General features: G+C 47.0%; 1 protein-coding gene and 1 non-coding gene across 2 annotated transcripts; both read left to right on the plus strand.

Annotated features, from left to right (window-relative positions):
* Positions 1–7,915: 7,915 nt before the first annotated feature.
* Proc (protein C, inactivator of coagulation factors Va and VIIIa) lies at positions 7,916–17,722 on the plus strand. Its single transcript, XM_015479085.2, has 9 exons — positions 7,916–8,057; positions 9,496–9,586; positions 10,783–10,988; positions 12,019–12,043; positions 12,172–12,309; positions 12,401–12,535; positions 14,862–15,001; positions 15,855–15,972; positions 17,037–17,722. Exons 1-9 carry the CDS (start codon positions 8,013–8,015, stop codon positions 17,624–17,626), a joined length of 1,488 nt encoding a protein of 495 aa, XP_015334571.1. The 5' UTR covers positions 7,916–8,012; the 3' UTR covers positions 17,627–17,722.
* Trnaa-ugc lies at positions 13,147–13,220 on the plus strand. Its single transcript has one exon. It is a non-coding gene; the product is annotated as a tRNA-Ala (tRNA).
* Positions 17,723–18,677: the final 955 nt, after the last annotated feature.

The following is an 18,677-nucleotide window of genomic DNA, read 5'->3' on the forward strand; positions in this document are numbered from 1 at the left end:
TTAAAAAAGGATTAGTTCACAGTGACAATAATAGGGGGCTGGGGATGTAACTCAGTGATAGAATGTTTGCAAAACATGCACTGGGCCCTGGGTTCCATCCTCAGCTCTGCAAAAAAAAAAAAATACAACTAATAGGACTAATAAAACTAATATATGAGAAAGCATTTATGTTTGTGTCCTCTGATACAGAAGTTTATTTTATTATTTATTTATTTATTTATTTATTTATTTATTTATTTATTTATTTATTTTTGTACTGGAGATTGAACTTGCGACTTAGCAAGACCCTGTCTCAAAATATAAAAGGGGGGCTGGGGTGCAACTCTGTGGTAGAGTTTTTGCCTACCATGCATAAGGCCCTGGGTTCAATCCCCACAAACAACAAAAATAAAAAAAAATAAAAAAGGCTGGAGATGTAGCTCAATGGTTGAGTATCCTGGGCTCCATCCCCAGTACTGGTAGTGGAGAGTTGGGGGAAAAGAGAATGACAATACAATAGAACTAAACTATCAATATTTAATGAAAACACATCAGATAGAGCATTAATCTCCAGGATATATAAAGAACTCAAAAAGCTTAATACCAAAAAAGCAAATAACCCAATCAGTAAATGGGCTAAGAAACTGAACAGATACTTCTCAAAAGATGGAATACAATCAATCAACAAATATATGAGAAAATGTTCAACATCTCTAGCAATTAGAGAAATGCAAATCAAAACTATTCTAAGATTTTTATCTCACTACCATCAGAATGGCAGTTACTAAGAATATAAACAACATTAAGTGTTGGCAAGGATATGGGGGAAAAGGCACACTCTTATATTGCTGGTGGGACTGCAAATTGGTGCAGTCAATCTGGAAAGCAGTATGGAGAGTTCTCAAAAAACTGGGAATGGAACCACCATTTGACCCACTTTTGATCCAGTGATCCCACTCCTTGCTATATACCCAAAGGACCTAAAAACAGCATACTACAGTGACACAGCCACATCAATGTCTATAGCAACACAATTTATAATAGCTAAACTGTGGAACCAACCTACATGCCCTTCAGTAGATGAATGGATTAAGAAACTGTGGTATATATACACAATGGAACATTACTCGCATTAAAAGAGAATAAAATTATGGCATTTGTAGGTTAATGGATGGAGTTGGAGAATATCATGCTAAGCAAAGTAAGCCAATCCCCAAAAAAACCAAAGGCCAAGTGTTCTCTCTGATAAGCGGAGGCTGATCCATAATGGGGGTGGGGTGGAGAGCATGGGAGGAATGGAGGTTCTTTGGATGGTGCAAAGGGGAGGGAAGAGATGAGAGAGGATATGGGGGTAGGAAAGATGATGGGATGAGATACATGAATTAAGACACAAATGCTGTGTACCACCAGAGAAATGAAAAATTGTGCTCCATATGTGTACTATGAATTGAAATGCATTCTGCTGTCATGTACAACAAATCAGAACAAATAAATAAATTAATTTTTAAAAATTAATTAAAAACTGTCTTATGGTTCTATCATACAGTAGGATTTTTTTTTTAATTCATTCTATTAACTTGCCTGTGGTCTTTAGTAAATTCTTCTTTAAGGTAGTATCAGACAAAGTTTTCTTGTTGCATATCTCCTCCTAGGAATCCAACATTGCAGATTACTGGTGTCATTCCAATGTGATGACATCAAGTTAACTGTCCTCCTCACAAAAGCAGTGAAGCATAAATACCTAGTATTTACTTAACAGCAACAGCAGGTTTTTAGATTTATGGGAATTTGTTTCCAGCTCTCCAAACTGTCCATTCACTTTATATCCACAGGCCAGTTTGGTAAACCAGCTTTGGCCATCCTTTGCATCTATAAAGTCATCATGTAAGGTATCCAAGTCTAAGGGGTGTAACCTTCTTTATATATATCTATATCTATCTATCTATCTATCTCTCTCTCTATATATATATATACACACACACACACATATATATATACACACACACACATATATATACATACACATGCTGGGCGAGTGCTTTACCACTGAGCCACAACCCCAGCCCATGTCCAACCTTCTTAAACATTTCAAAGTACACCAGGTGCCATTATAGAGTAAACCACACTTTCTCTTTCTCTCAGGGAAAATGGTCTTAAAGCACAGAAATAATTTGAATTTGTGAAGCTGAAGTTGGATTACAAATAAGTTAGTTTTAGTAAAGAAATGAGAATGTCCTGTTTAAATTGGTCATTGTGTTCTGGTGTCATTTTGTTTCATTTTATTTCCCACCCCCCCAATGAGTCATTTTTCTTTTATGGGCTTTGCCACTACCCTCATATAACATTGAGCAACTCAGGTACAGTCAGTTTGTCCTTTCCCAGAGTCTTTGTGGGCTCTTCAAATGTCATTAAGCAGTTTTGGAGGAACAGCTTATATATTTCAGTTTGACTGTTCCTGAGTCTGTTTTCTGTTACCATAACAAAATACCTGAGACAAGTAATGTATAAAGAATAGAAGCTTATTGAGGCCACCATGATGGAGGCTGAGGGGTCCAGGAGCATGGTACTGGCATCAGGTTCATGGCCTTCTTGCTGCATCATACTATGTTGGAGGGCACCACATGGGGAGAAAGAGCAAGAATGATACAGACACCTTGCTTTTATTATAAAGCCACTCTCCCAAATAATTCATTAATTCATGAAATATCCTATGGCCAACAAAAAGAGAAATTTTGATGACAGCTGGGCATGGTGATGCACACCTATAATACTAGCAGCTCCAGAGGCTAATCACAGCCTTAGCAACTTTGATCTGGGGATGTGGCTCAATGGTTAAGCAGCCTGGTTCAATCCCTGGTACCAAGAAAAAAAAATTTATGACAGCTGTGTTGGCCCTTTACAGGGTACAAAGAGCTGATTCTATCAGATCCTACAAATAATCATGTTTTCTATCCTATACCAAGTGCTGGATCAAATCTTGGCAATAAAAAGTGTTCCCCTATCTCTTAAGTACTTGAATTAAAAAAATGGAGTTTCAAATTGTCCTTTTGGTTTCTATAAAGGTTTTAACAAAACTGAAAAAAAAAATGACATCTCATCCAAATACAAATGAAATTTTGCCCATACATCTGCATATTTGACATAGTGTGAATGTAAACTTTTGCAAATTCCATGCAGTCTGTGAACTCCTTATTAATGAAAATGCAAAGATGTTAACCACAGAATGTCCTGCTCACCTGTACACAACACTGCTAAAGGCAGTGGGCTTTGATTTCAATGAGCAAATGTGATTTAACTCAGTTTCACAGAACAACCAAAGAAGCAATACAATCATTTGAGTTCATTGATGTGCTGTGTCTAAGCTAATTCAATGGCTGCTAATCTCACCTAAGACTTGGGCTCTTTAGGAAAGACCCAAACCCTTTGAATTATTTTAAGGTGCGCGCCTATCTCATTGGGGACTTGTATATACACACACTACATATCCATATATAGAGATAGATATGTAGTTTCTACAGGTACTTTCATATTCCTTTCTGTACCATGTCCAATCCCCAATTCTCTTTTGCACATTATGCACTATGCTCTGTTTTGATTCTTTACCTTCCTATCTGATTTGTGTTATTCCAGCTGTCATTCAAATAACACTTCACTTAGCCTTGTAAATGACCACTATGTCTGGGTCATGCTGGCATCATCATTCTCGTTTTCATTATCTGAACTCTTTAAAAGCATGCTTTCAATATTTGCCATCTTAAAATTAAACAAGCACTCTCTCAAATCAAAGCACAACAGTTAATCCATAGGCAAAGTGGATGTTCATGCTTACAGTGCATGCAAGTTGCATCACTGGGAGTGATGTAATAATGGATGATCCACTGTTCTGAATTGCAAATCACGCTTGTTGTCATAAGTAATACAGACGAAAGAAGGTGCTGGCACTATAATCAATGTTGTCTTCAGACTCTGTATTGGGAATTTCCATATGGGTTTTGAACCTTTCCCTTCACCTTCTGCATACATCACTAAAAACTAGAATCTAAGAGTTTACCAAATTTTATTGCTAAAATTGTAAAAGTCTCAGACAAACTGGTGTGGTTGGTGACTCTAGCACATTCATAAAATTCAGAAGTAATGTCTTTTAAAAAATCAAGTGTTGGGCTGGGGATGTGGCTCAAACAGTAGTGCACTTGCCTGGCATGCGTGCGGCCTGGGTTCGATCCTCAGCACCACATACAAACAAAGATGTTGTGTCCGCCGAAAACTAAAAAATAAAATATTAAAATTCTCTCTTTCCCTTTCTCTCTCTCTCTCTTTAAAAAAAAAATCAAGTGTTTTTCTATATACTAGCAACACAGAATTTTAAATTCAAATCTTTAAAATGCCATTTACAAAAGCATTTAAAAACATAAAATTATTAAGGATAAACTCCCAAACATGGGTGAGGAAAATGAACAAAGACCTAAATAAGTGGAGAGAAATACCACACTAAAGGATCAGATGACTCAACATTAAGACATCTCTTTTTGCCAGGTGTAGTGGTGCCCACCTGTAATCCCAGCAGCTCAGGAGGCTGAAGCAGAAGGATCCAGAGTTCAAAGCCAGCCTCAGCAAAAGCAAGGCACTAAGCAACTTAGTGAGACCCTGTCTCTAAATAAAATACAAAATAGGGCTGGAGATATGGCTCAGTGATTCAGTGATCCTGAGTTCATTCCCGAGTATCGCCACCCCCTCACCTTCAAAAAAAAAAAAAAAAAAAAAAAAAGAGAGAGAGAGATTTCTCTTCTTTCCAAATTGTTTTATAAATTCAACTGAATCCCTATCATGATCCCAACAAAACTTTTAAAAATGGAAATTGATAAACTGATTCTAAAATGGGTGTATAGCAATAGAAAGGACCTAGGATAGCAAAAACAATTTTGAAAAAGAACAAAGAGGATTTCCATTACCTGAATTTCATGACCCATTCTTGAGTCTTGTAACAGCCATTAGAAATTAAACCGGGCTTGTTGGTGGCACACACCTGTAATCCCAGCAGTTCGGGACACAGGAGGATCACAAATTCAAAGCCAGCCTCAGCAAAAAGCGAGGCACTAAGCAACTCAATGAGACCCTCTAGATAAAATACAAAAAAGGGCTGGGGATGTGGCTCAGTGGTTGAGTGGCCCTGAGTTCAATCCTCAGTACCCAAAAACAAAAACAAAATTAAGACAATATGGTGTTGACATAGAAATGAACAGATAAATCCACAGATCCACAGAACAAAACAGTTCAGAAGTAGCCCACGTGTATCTGGTCATTTGAGTTTTACAAATTACCAAGGCAAATCTAATGGAGGAAAGGAGAGTGCAACAAATAGATACCCATATGTACATATGTATGTGTGCATATACACATATATGTATGTATGCATGTATATACCCACACTACATATCTATATATAGAGATAGATATGTAGTGTGTGTGTGTGTGTGTGTGTCCCCGCATGCGCACGCATTACCAGCGACTGAACCCAGGGACACTTCACCACTAAGCTACATCTCCGCACCCCCCCCCCTTTTTTTAAAATATAGTGTTTAGATGTCAATGGACCTTTGTTTATTTATATGCGGTGCTGAGAATCAAACCCAGTACCTCACATATGCTAGGCAAGCGCTCTATCACTAAGCCACAGCTCCAGCCCCTCTGTCCCTTTTCATTTTAAGACTGAATCTAGCTAAATTGCAGAAAATTAGCAATTGCGCTGCCTCAGTCGCTAGGATTACAGGCGAGCGCCACCGCTGTCGGGTTACACCCCCAGTTCTCATTCCTTTGCTTGGTCCGCATTCAAACAGCAAAGTCCACGCCTACACACCTCCCTTTCACTCTCTAAATTGCAGAGGGTTTGCTGCCCAAAGGTAGCAGGACGAATTTGGGCCCAGGTGAGGTGACTCACACCTGGCTGGGAAAATGCCAGACCAAGCCGATCAGCCACACCCTCCGCGCCAGTGAGAACTCACCTGTGAACAGCGCGAGCCTCTCCGCAGCAGTGCACGGCGCCCCCTGCTGGAAACCTGCAAATGAACAGAGTTGGATTCCTGGTGGCTGCCTCCAGGAGACAGCAGAACTCAGGAACTCAGGTGGCCAGTACTTGGGGAAGATGGAGGCCACGGGGGTCTGGGGCGGTGTCAGACGGGAGGAGGCTGTGACAGTGCACAGTGCAGAGAGCCCCAGTTGGCTGACAGCTGTGAAGAGCTTTGCAGAGAAGGTTCAGGGACATCCTCTGGGCAGCCTGGGAGGCCTGGCATCTCTCCAGCACAGGTCACTTAGGTGCACTACACCTACCCTGGCTCCTTCAGGTCCCTTGACTCTGGAATCCGACTGGTTTAAATTTGGGTGCCTTGGGCCAAGCCCATCATGCAGATTTAGGATTAGCACAAGGACCCTGCTTAGACTTGATTTGGAATTGACCACCTGTGCCAGGTCAGAAGAGAGTGAAAGGGTGAACAGTTGGATGTGGAAGGGAAGCAATAATGGACACCCAAAATTTCTTTGTTTGGTAGGCCAGGTGGAGGGAAGCTGCAGAATTTGGGGGAATGACACCTGGAGCAAGAAGACCAGGAGGAGTTTTTACACAAGTTCCTCAGCTCAGTGGTACAGCCCTTGCTTATCATGTGATGTGTGGGTTCCATCTCAGCACTGCAAAACCAAACCAAAACAAAATCAAACAGTTGACCACCTAAGTCCACTCATCTTGTGGGATCCTGCACTTGGTCTTCATGTTTTCTGCTTGAGTGGCCAGGAATTTGTCGCCCTTCTCTAAGTAGCTACCCTCACAAACAGCCACTGGCTCCCCACTTCCCATAGGCTCCATTTCAGTTTCCTCACCCTCCACCTCCCCTCTGTCCCCATGCACCCCAACATTTCATCCCCTTATCTTATGAGTCCCCTCATTTCCTCTCCATCTGGGGTGGGGCACAAAAACAGGTGCTCAGATCCTAGGTTCAAACTCTTCTGAGTCCAATGCTCAGAGTGCAGTGAGACCCAGAGGCCCTGCTCCTGGGAGCTGGGAGAGAGAATCTGATCTGCCTCCTGGGCCAGGTGACTTCCTGTGCAATCACTAGAAGCCACTGGGGTGGGGTCACATGCCCCACTCAGGGACACAGACTGAAAGAGCATGGTTAAGTCCTCTAAGGAAGTGATAGAGCAGAGAAAAAAAATGGACATCTCTGGAAGAGCCAAGTCCAGGCAAGGAAGATACTTAATAAATGCTGACAGCCTGCAGAACACAAACAAAGGCTCTGAGCCAGGACTTTATTTCATCATTCTTCTTGCTAACATTTCAGCTATGAACTCCAGGCACCCTTCCCATAATCTTGTTTCTTTTTTTTTAATGCATTCTCAAAGTGGCCAAGTGGGACCAGGAAGACCAAAGTTCTAATTCAGGTCTGCCGCCTACCAGATTAATGAATTTGGACAAGTAATGCAAGACTTCTGAGCATCTTCATCTTCAACATAGAGAGTATTTATAGTTATAGCCATGTGCAGTTGGGTGGAGGGTGACATGCATGATTGGAGCTGAGGGCCCCATGCCCATGTGGGGAAGAGCCACATCAGAGATGGTATGTCTTTGTGCAACCAATAAATAGGTGCATCTTATAATTAATGACATTCTAGATTTGATGAAGTATTGTTACTTGTTGTATCTATCGTGGGCAAACTGCAATATCTCTACTAAAAGTCCATTTTAGATATTTAGTGGATATATATCCACTAAAAGTGCCCCAACTGCAAAATGGGGACAACATTCTTCCTCAGCCAGCCTCTATGAGGCCAAAATCTATCAGTGGTTTTGAGAGTGTCCTGCTCTTACCTCCCTCCCTGCTAGAGGGCATCTTGGTGGCCAGAGGTGAGCTTTGGGAAAATTGAGCCATCAGGAGCCAAGACCAGGACTGTCAGCACCACCTGTTTGTTTATCTGTGGAGAGGGAGGCCTCAGCACCAAGGGCCAAGCAAATATTTGTGGTTATGGATTAACCTGAGTTCCGGGGTATCATGGCGGCAGGAGGGCGAACTTGCAGTTCTCTGCGACCCACCCCTGTAAGTCCCCCTCGAGGCAGTACTGTGAGGGAGTATGAAGGGAAGGTACAGAAGAGAGAGGGACAGTTGAGCTGTGTGAGGGTGAAATCCTTGAGCAAGGGCTGGCTGGAGCCTGGGGTCCAGGGAAATGTGGGCATGGCTTGGCGTCCTCCAGGCCCGAGTGCCGTAGTCCAAAGGGGCCCTCTCATCACATGTCTTGCTTTTTCCAGACTGTGAGTCAAGTGGAAGTCTGCTGAGGGGTTCCCTGGGGCCCAGGGCCATCCCCAGAGGCAACCAGAACCCTACATTATCTCTACTCTGTCCCCACCTCTAAGGATGAGGCATTTCATTTAATTAAATGTTTGATCAGCTGTGAAGGAAATGGGGTCAGTCTAGGGTGCGTGGATGGGATAGGCAGGCCTGCCCACTTGGTCTTGGAAGAAGTGGAAGGCTCTTGATTTTCTGGTCCTGTGGCGTTATGGGGCACCAGTGGTTTGGGGCAGAAGTGGTTTTAGGCCTGGAGTCACACAGGCCCTGCGCTTGAGTCTTAGCTCTGACACCTCCTGATTGTGAACTTTTCATAAGCTACTTAGCCTCCTAAGCCTCAGTCTCTCCCTTTCCCCATGAAACAGGGGTGACAACATTAACCACCTCTTGGGTGGTTGTAAGCCTTAACTGAGGTAATAACAGATAATATTTACTGAGATTTTTGTTATGTGCAAACCCTGTTTTGTTTTTGTATATGGTCCCAGGAATTGAAACCAGGGCCTTATCCATGCTAAGCAAGTGTTCTACCATGAAGCTACACCCACAGCCCACCTACCCACAAATTGTTCTAAGAGCTTTATGTGTATGTACTAACATTTAATCCTTTCAATAGCCCCTTCAGAGAGAAACATAGTTTTCCTACCACTTTACAAACAAGGCATGGAGTAGTTAAGCATTTCCCCCAATGGTGCCTTCTAGTAAGTGCCGGGTTTGCACCAGGCCATCTGCATCATGGCCTGTCCCGAATTGTGTGCAAATTGTTTGAAGAACACCCCATGTCCAGTCAGTGTTAGCTGTTATTCTTAGCTCAGCTATCAGACCAGCAAAGCCCTACCTCTCAGTCATCACCAAAAAAATGAAGGAAAAGAGGGCACAAATGAATATTCTAGTGCATCTCATCTCCATGCGAGGCATTTCTGAGCGGAATCCCCTTTGATCATCAAAAAAACCCTGCATGCTTTCTGCTTTCTCAGGCAGGTGGTATAACCTTAGCCCCACATAGATGAGACTGAGGGGACAGGTGGCTATCTAGTGAACAAAGACCCTCACCCCAGATTCTTCCCTGACAATGGGCACATAGGGATGTCTTTTTCATTCATGTCTCTTACTGGGAAGGGGATGGAATTGGGGGGTGATGGCAGGCAGACCGACATTGGTGTGGGGCTGCCAGGAACTTAGAAGTCTTTCTCAGACAGGTGTCAATAACTCCAGAATGTGGCAGCTCGCAAGCCTCTTGCTGTTCGTGGCCACCTGGGGAATTTCCAGCACAACAACCCTTCCTGGTAAGGCCACCTCCACCCCTACCACAAGACCCTCAAAGCCTCGACATGCCCTCACTGCCACCTGCCCTGGCCTCACATCACCCTCTACCTCCTCTGATCCTGGGTGTGGTGAAAGCAGGCAGGATTGGCATGAACTGGCCGATAGGCCCAGGCAGGCCAGCTTTCAGAACACAAACCAGGAGCTGTGAGGACATACACAGGTGATGACAGCAACCGGGGGTCTTCCCACTCCACCGACTCACTCCCTCAACTGTGAAGGGCCCAGGCCCAGGCCTCTACCCACACTATCCCATAAACTTCTCCTAAAATGCGTATCTGAAGCCTCAGTGCCCTGCCCCAGCTCTCTCCCTGATCTCCACAGAAGAGAACATGATTCTCTGGGGCAACTGCAGGACAAATGCTTTGCCCACAGAGCCACATCAAGCTGGTTCTTGCACTTGTGCCTTTTCTTGAGTTGCTTATCTTCCTGAGATGCCCCTTCCCACTCCTCCAAACCCACTCCCCACTTGTGATCTACTCCATCTGAGCTCAGGTACCTCTTCCTCTGGGATGCTTTTTACTCCAGCCCCTTTTACTCACTCCCCTAAATTGATCCCTCCCTCCTGCCTCTTCTCCTACCCAAGACAGGCACCTGTCAGAGCTCAGGAGACACTTGATGACATGCATTGAATGACAGATCTTTGTCCTTCTGGAGTCCCTGCCCAAGGGGAAGAGATGGGAAATACTTGATGGAGTAAGAAAGGGAGGATGAGTGACCAGAAGGGATTGCACAAGATGTAGCAGGAGAATGAGACCGACTGAACTTTGCAATCTAAACAGCAGCCGCGTGTGGCATTTGTCATTGAATATTTACTTTTGTGATATGCATGGTATTGTTTTACACACTTATTTCATCCCATTTTTTATATAAGCAAACTGGGGTTTAGAGAGGTAAAGACATTGTTTTAAGGTTACACAGAGGTCAGATTGGGATTTAAAGGAGGTCTGTCTCTAAGCATACGCTTGCTCTAAACGGTCAAAGCTCCTGTCACCCAACAGTCATCTGCTTCATGTGGAGGGACAGAGCAGAGGAGCAAGGGGCAGCATCATTATTGGGAATTAGGATAAGCCCTAAGGGGGCCTGAGACAGGGCTTTTCCAGGTTCTTTCTCCAGTTGGGCTTCCTCAGACCCCTTCCTGACCTGCAGCCCCTCTCAGTCCCCTCCACCACAGTGAGTTTGCCTCCCCGCAAACCAGACTCAGTGTTCTCCAGCAGTGAGCGTGCCCACCAGGTGCTGCGCCTCCGCAAACGCGCCAACACTTTCCTGGAGGAGCTCCGGCCAGGCAGCCTGGAGCGGGAGTGCACAGAGGAGATCTGCGACTTTGAAGAAGCCAAGGAGATTTTCCAAAATGTGGATGACACAGTAAGGCTACCTGGCGGGGAATGAGGCTCATGGGTGGGCTGAGTTTGGGAGGAGTAGGTGGGGACTCCTTGGGAATTTAGGGAGACCATGGGCATCAGCCCCTTCTCTCAGCTTGTTGAGGGTGGCTGTGTGGACACTGGCCCTATGGCTTGTCCTTGTGATTTGTTTCTTGTGGATATAGGAAACAGAACTCTGCTATGAGCTCCAGAAAGAAGAGTTTGGGGCAGCTCTAGGCTGGGATTCCCACCCAAACCCTCTGTAGGAAGTTCAGTCCACCTTCCAGGGGCCATTGGCTATCTTTACCTCCTCCCCTGCTTCTCTCTCTCTCTCTCTCTCCTCACTTCTGCCTCTCCCCACCCCCTCTTCTCTCTCTGAGACCAAAAGGCTACCATCCCTGTTTCCACCCTTGCGTCTGCTGGCCAGGGTTTGTGTGTCTACTCATACTCACTCTGCCTGAGTTCACATTCTCAGGGAAGAAATTCTGATTGCTCAGGGAAGCTGAGGTTGGGGTCTGGGTCCTTTCTAGTCTGAGGATCAAAGCCAATACCACCAGCAGCAGCTGGGATCTAGTTAGAAACACAGACTCTAGTCTGTCCCAGACTTTCTGAACCAGCATTCTGGGTCTCACCAACTCTAGAGAACACTGGTTTAGGGAAAGACTGGATGTGTAAGGGATCCCCCCAAACCAGGGAGGGAGTGAAGGGGCTGGGAGGAGGCAGGGGAATCTGCTAGGGGATTTAGAATTTAGGATTTAGAAGTTACTATGATGTAGATTGTCCAGAGAGCTGGGTTCCAGCTGCATGGGGAGGAGTATTGTTCATGGGCTGGGAAGGCCCAGGGCAAGAGGAGGAGGGGAGCAAGGAACACTAGCTGCAAGCAGCTGGTGACCCTCAGGCAGTTCACCCTTATTTGTCTGGAAGCCCTCCCTTCCCCAGCCTGCTCACAGCTGCTCTGGGCTACAAGGGAGGAAGAGGTGCCTTGCTCCTACTACACACGGGCTGGCCCCTGAAGCTGCCCCCTCTCTCCACAGCTAGCTTTCTGGTCCAAGTACTTTGGTGAGTGAGATCTAAACTCCGGGCTGGGCTGCACAGGCCTGCTCCTCTGGGTCTCTGGGACTCAGGAGGTCGGGAAGGGAACTGACGATAGTTATGACCTCCACCTTTCATCATGCCGCGTGCGACAGACGGTGATCAGTGCGCAGGAGCGCCCTCGGAGCACCAATGCACCAGCCCGTGCTGTGAACACGGCACGTGCATCGATGGCATCGGTGGCTTCAGCTGCAATTGCAACAGGGGCTGGGAGGGCAGCTTCTGCCAGAACGGTAAGCGGGGCGCCCGGGTGGGGCCGGGCGGGTGGCTGACCCCTGGCGCACTGCGCCATTGTCGGCTCTCCGCGGTCTCGTGTCCGCCCAGAGGTGCGCTTCTCCAACTGCTCGGTGGACAATGGTGGCTGCACGCACTACTGTCTGGAGGAGCAGGGCGGGCGCCGGTGCACCTGCGCGCCGGGCTACAAGCTGGCTGATGACCACCTGCACTGTCAGGCCTCAGGTGAGCCGCCCCGGTCCCGCCCCTCACACTTCCTTCCTTGGGCGCGGGAATCCAGCCGCAAAGGAACGCGCAGCTTTGAATAGGGAGAGTCTTAGGGTGACCATCCACGTGCCCGTCCCAACTTGCGCCCCTTGGCTGGTTCTGCCCACCAGGCTTTCTTGCTTACTTGCTTGCCTTCCTCCAGATGGCCCTGCTCTCCTTGGGGACACCTTCTGGAGCATAAGCCCATAGGCCACTCATTTCCAGAGTCTGAGAAGATCTAGGGGCCAGGTCTCCAGCATGTCCCTCCATCTATCCTGGATGTGTTTATTTCCTTTGGACACATTTTCAGCCCTGTATCTCATTTCCCTCTGTATCCCTTGATCCTCCAGGAGAGAACAGAATCCTGATTCTGCCTTCCTTTATATTTTCCTTTTTATATGTTTTTGTCTTTATCAAATTTATTATGTACAAAGTTTAAGGAGTCGGGATTTTACCCCTTACAATGAATTTCCCCAGGTTTTCCTTGATGTGGAAAGAATTTCCCCTCCACTTCCTCTTGGACCCTTTTAATGAGGAAATTTATATTTTCTACCTCTAGGAGCATTTTTTAAAAATATTTCTTTGGGTCTGGGGATATAGCTCAGTTGGTAGAGTGTTTGCCTTGCATGCACAAGACCCTGGGTTCAATCCCCAGCATCACACACACACACACACACACACACACACACACACACAAGAAGAAGCAAAGAAAAGAAAAAAAAAAGAAAATTATTTCTTTGACAATCTCTCTGCCTTGTTTATCTTCTCTTTCTGTATCTCTCTAGTTGTATCATCTCTACTATTTTCTATCTCTTTGATTGTGTGTTCTTTCAAGGGATTTCCTACAACTTTATATTCCAATCCTTCTATTGAAAAACTTTTTTCTTGCTTTGTAGTTTGAAATAATTTGAGAGACACAGTAAGTTGCAAGGCAATGTCTGGTGGCCCTGTGGGTCTGGGGTCTCTTCTGTGAAGTTATCAGAAGGCCAGAGTCATTCTCTTTACTGTATGGAACCTTAGGGCTTCCATTTAGGCCAGTTTGGGAGGGGAGTCCTCTGAAGTCTTGCTAGGGGATCTCAGGCTTGGCTTCCAGTGCCTTGGAGCAGGGCGGAACCAAGGAGCTGGCTTTGGGGTATCTGCAGATGTTGTCCAACTCCCTGTGGTCAAACAGTTCACCATCACGGCAGTAGCAGCAGCGCTGCCTGGAATTCCTAGTCACAGACTGTTTCTGCAGGTGACTGTCTTCTGTAGGAGAGGGAGAGGGGCATCTCGCCATTGAGGAGATGGTCTCTAGTGGTCTCTCTCTCTCTTTTTTCTTTTTCTTGTGCTGGCCATTGAATCCAGGGCCTTGTGCATGCTTTGCAGGCCAGTGCTCTGCCACTGAGCTACATCCTCAACCTTTTTTATTTTATTTTGAGACAGGGTCTTGCTAAGTTGCTCAGGCTGGCCTCAAACTTGCCTGATCCTTCTACTTCATCCTCACAAGTAGCTGGAATCGCAGGGGTGTGCCAACATGCCTGGCTTCTAGCAGTCTCTCCTATTAACTCTCAACATGGCTTCTGTGTGCAAGTTGCACTTGTACCATGTCCCTCAGAGGCACTGAGGACTCCTGAAGCTCTGGGATACAATCCTTGGCTTCTGGGTGCCCTATTACTGGCTGAGAGTTTTGCTTTCTCTGTCTGCTAAATCAGTCACAATGCTCAGTTTCCGGAGTTCTGCTACTGCTATCTACGTTGCATTCTGTCATTACATGGATCCCCGGCTGAAGGTGTCCTCATGCCCTGCAAGTCTAGATCCTCCAATCTAACATTCAAGGCCCTTTAGAAGCATACCCAGGCAGATTATCCAGTCCCTGGTTTTTCATGGTATGCTTTCTTCTCTTAGAAGAGAGGCCTTGGAATTATGCTCAGGGTTACTTTGGGCTCTCCAAGCATGCCCCCACCTCCTTCTCCCTAAAATTTCTCACCTCTGTTAGGAGCTCGGCAGCATCCTGGCAAGGGACCTTCCTATGTATCATGGGGATTATCCCCCACAGCACTGGGCTATAATGAACCACAGAGACATTTAACAACCGATGCAAGGACACAGGTAGTGATGCTGCTTGATCTGTCTTGCATTGTTTGTTGACTGACGGACGGATGGATCAGAGGAGATTCACAGCCAATATGGAGTATTATAAGCATCATTTATCCTTTGAAACATACAACATGCCAAACTAGCCTACAGGCAGGAGGAGAATCAAGAAAGGAAGACAGTCTCAGGAGCAGTGCCTGGAAGGCCCCTTACCATCTCCCTCTACCTTTAGTGAGGTTCCCATGTGGAAGACTAGGGATGCAAATGGAGAAGAAGCGCAGTTACTTCAAACGTGACACAGACCAAGTCAACAAAGTAGATCCGAGGATTGTCAATGGATCAATTACCCGACAGGGAGACAGCCCTTGGCAGGTAAGAGGAGAGGAGTGGCTGCTTCTCTTATTTGCTGGGTCAGGGGTCTCTGAGGTCCTCCTGGGAGTTCCAGCTCAAGATGCAGAATGGGGGAGAGGATTTGCTGTTGCTTGGGGGATTGTTGATGAGGGTGGGGGTAAGGCTCAGGGAAAGACAGAGGTGACCTGGTGGAAGGGGAATAGCAAGGACAGGGTGGTATGGGTCATGGGCCATAAAGGGGAATATGCAGGAAGAGTTATGGTTGTAGAAAGAGCTGGAAAGATAAAGCTCTGTTGGTGGGAGTTTGTTTAGGCAGAGGCCCTGCTGATAAGAGAGGTATCTTGAGTGGGAGAAGGCTAGGAAGGAGGGCTGGCCTCGGAGCACTTGCTAGTTTCTGCTCTCTATGGAGAGGGAAAACCAAACAGAAATCAACAAGCAAGGGTACTGGCCTTTGAGAGCTCATGGACTCTGAGAGGCTTAGGATCCTACATGCTAGCCACCCAGGGGGAGCAGAGCCAGGATAGCCATCAGGACAGAGGCTGAGGGAGGCCTGAGGGATGCCCAAGGCAGCTTGGGGGCTACAAAGTCTTCCCAAAGCCCCCAAGGTGAGGAGGCTTCTCTCTGTGATGGTGTGGCTGAGGATGACTGCCTGAGCCAGGTCACGGAGATAGCCTGCCACAGGTCAACCCAAACAATGTCAGAAAGAGATAGAGAATGTTAGAAAAGGGCCACAAGTCTACGTATGCCCATGTGACCAGAGAGCCCAGGGAAGCACTTGAGAACCGTGCCAGGGACCCTGTGAGACTTAGAGGCCCTGGACTAGGAGTTGTCAGAGGCAGCCCTGTGATGTCATCACTCCCCCCCCCACTTCCAGGTGATCCTACTGGACTCAAAGAAGAAGCTGGCCTGCGGGGGGGTGCTCATCCACACCTCCTGGGTGCTGACTGCAGCCCACTGCATGGAGAACGCCAGGAAGCTCACTGTCAGGCTTGGTATGATCTGGAGCCAGTCAGGGGAGCTGCCAGAGGCCTGGGTCAGGGGTGGCAGTGGGTAATGGGCAGGCTGTCCAGGTTTGAAAGACCCTGGTCTCGGGGTGCTTGAACTCCATAGAAGGTGCTTTGGTAGAAGATCCTTATGTGCCTACACCATGCCCACCCTTGAGACACCAGGCTAGAAGGGGATTCTCTTGAGTGCCCCTTTTATTTTTTTCCACTGGGAATTGAACCCAGGGGTGTTCTACCACTGAGCTATATCTCTTTCTTTCTTTCTTTTCTTTTGAGACTGGGTCTCACTAAATTGCCTGAGTCCTCACTAAGTAGCTGAGGCTGGCCTTGAACTTGCAATCCTTCTGCCTCAGCCTTCCAAGTCTCTGGGCTGACAGGTGTGCATCACTAACCCTGGATTGAGTGGCCTCTTCAAATCTGGGCCCACATGTTTGCCAGTGAGAGGGTTTTACACATCCTTTCTCCTCACCCCCACTCACCTGGAGCAGGCTGCCTGGGGGCCTCAGCACACAAGGATGCAGAGACCCACCAGACCTGGTCTCAGAGCCAGGCTTCACACAGACTTCTGGGGATGCAATTGTGCAGCAAGGGACCCTGGCATCTGCCACAGCAGGAGTCTGGTGGGTGGGTGGGGGGGGTCTCACTCTGACAGTTTCTAGAGGAGGCTCTCATTAGACTCTCTGGCAAAAAAGAAGAAAAAGGTGTATTGAGAATGTCCACATTCATGCTTCTTACAATTACCATCGGCACAACTGATGGCCAGTGACCCTTCATGGGGCTTGGTGTGGGATTTCCAGGCCCTCCATCCCAGGAATCACTGAACCTTGCCAGGGAGGATTTGGTCTCTTGCTTGTGGGCCCAATTATTCTTTCCCTGCAGTACCTATGTCCTCCTCTTTGGGTCTTGCTGCTCTGTTCCTTGTTTGTCCAGCTATGGGTGCTCCGTATTTCCCTTTGTGGCTCTGGTCTGTGTCTGCTGGTTTCCAGGGCCTTGGGCCTTCCTGCTCTCCCTGACTTCCTTGGTCCACTCTGACAACATTCTCTGCCCTGCAGGTGAGTATGACCTGCGGCGCAGGGACAAGTGGGAAGTGGACCTGAACATCAGGGACGTCTTCATTCACCCCAACTACAGCCGGAGCACCAGCGACAATGACATCGCCCTGCTCCGCCTGGCCCAGCCCGTCACCCTCTCAAAGACCATTGTGCCCATCTGCCTCCCTGACAGTGGCCTTGCAGAGCGTGAGCTCACTCAGGCCGGCCAAGAGACAGTGGTGACCGGCTGGGGTTATCACAACAGCCGAGAGAAGGAGTCCAGGAGAAACCGCACCTTTGTCCTCACCTTCATCAAGATTCCTGTGGCCCCGCGCAATGAGTGCATGGAGGTCATGAACAACATGATCTCCGAGAACATGCTGTGTGCAGGCATCCTAGGGGATGAGCGGGATGCCTGTGAAGGGGACAGTGGGGGACCTATGGTCGCTCTTTCGCGAGGCACCTGGTTCTTGGTGGGCCTGGTGAGCTGGGGGGAGGGCTGTGGACTCCTGAACAACTATGGTGTCTATACCAAGGTCAGCCGCTACCTAGACTGGATTCACAGCCACATCAGGGACAAGAAAAACTCCACCAAGATCCAGGTGCCATAGCACCTCTCTCTTATCTCTGGACCCCAGAGGCCACTCTGCAGTGGAGCTGGGCTATTGAACAGCAATACCTGGGACATTAAAGGGTATGTGACAGCCTGTGCCTCTGTCTGTCCTTTTATTCCTGTTCTGGATCATTCTAGAGGGAAGTAGCATTTATTGAGTACCTACTTTATGTCACACACTTTATGAACAGAATATTATTTAACTCTCAAGCAATTCTGTGGAGTGGGGAGGAACAGGTTCAATTTTGTGGGGCCTAAAACTGATGCAATTGGGGGTGTGTTTGTGCTCTCTTTATATGAAAGAATGAAGCTAGGCATGGTGGCACCTGTAATCCAAGTGGTTAGGGAGGCTGAGGCAGGAGGATTGCAAGTTCAAAGCCAGCCTCAGCAACTTGGCGAGGCCCTAAGCAATTCAGTGAGACCCTGTCTCTAAATAAAATATTTTAAAAGGCTGGGGATGTGGCTCAGTGGTTATGTGCTCCTGGCTTTAATCCTCGGTACCAAAAAAAAAAAAAAAAAAAAAAGATGAAAAAAATGTGACTATAAATCTGTTAGAGTCTTTCTAAAGGCCCTAGAAAGAGCCTCTGCAAGACATGGATCCTAAAGTTTATGTTAGACCAGCTATGGAGGGAGACAAGGTACAGGAAGGTCTACACAGTGGAGCCAGAATTCAAATTTAGGTCTGACTGCAAACCCTAGGTGCTTTTCTCTGTTGTCCTTTGTTCCTCAGGGGCAACTGCTTTGACAGGTGCTGGGTACAAAGGCCTCATCAGCCGTGCGGAGGAGTAGCCAGAAACCCCGGAGGTGTTGTTCAGAATGAACTCACAGTTTAGTTGAGGAAACTGTTAAGAATAATGTTCTTAAGCTGGGTGCATACCTGGAGTCCCAGGTACTAACTACTCAGCAGGCCCAGGTGGGATGATCACTTGAGTCCAAGGGTTTGGGGCTAGCCTGAGCAACATAGCAAAACCCCATCTCAGGAAGGAAGGAAGAGAGGGAGAGAGCAAGAAAGGGAGGGAGAGAGGAGGAAAGGAGGGAGGAGGAGGCAG

Source organism: Marmota marmota, unplaced genomic scaffold (genome assembly GCF_001458135.2).
Source record: "Marmota marmota marmota unplaced genomic scaffold, marMar, whole genome shotgun sequence".
Lineage (NCBI taxonomy): Eukaryota > Metazoa > Chordata > Mammalia > Rodentia > Sciuridae > Marmota > Marmota marmota.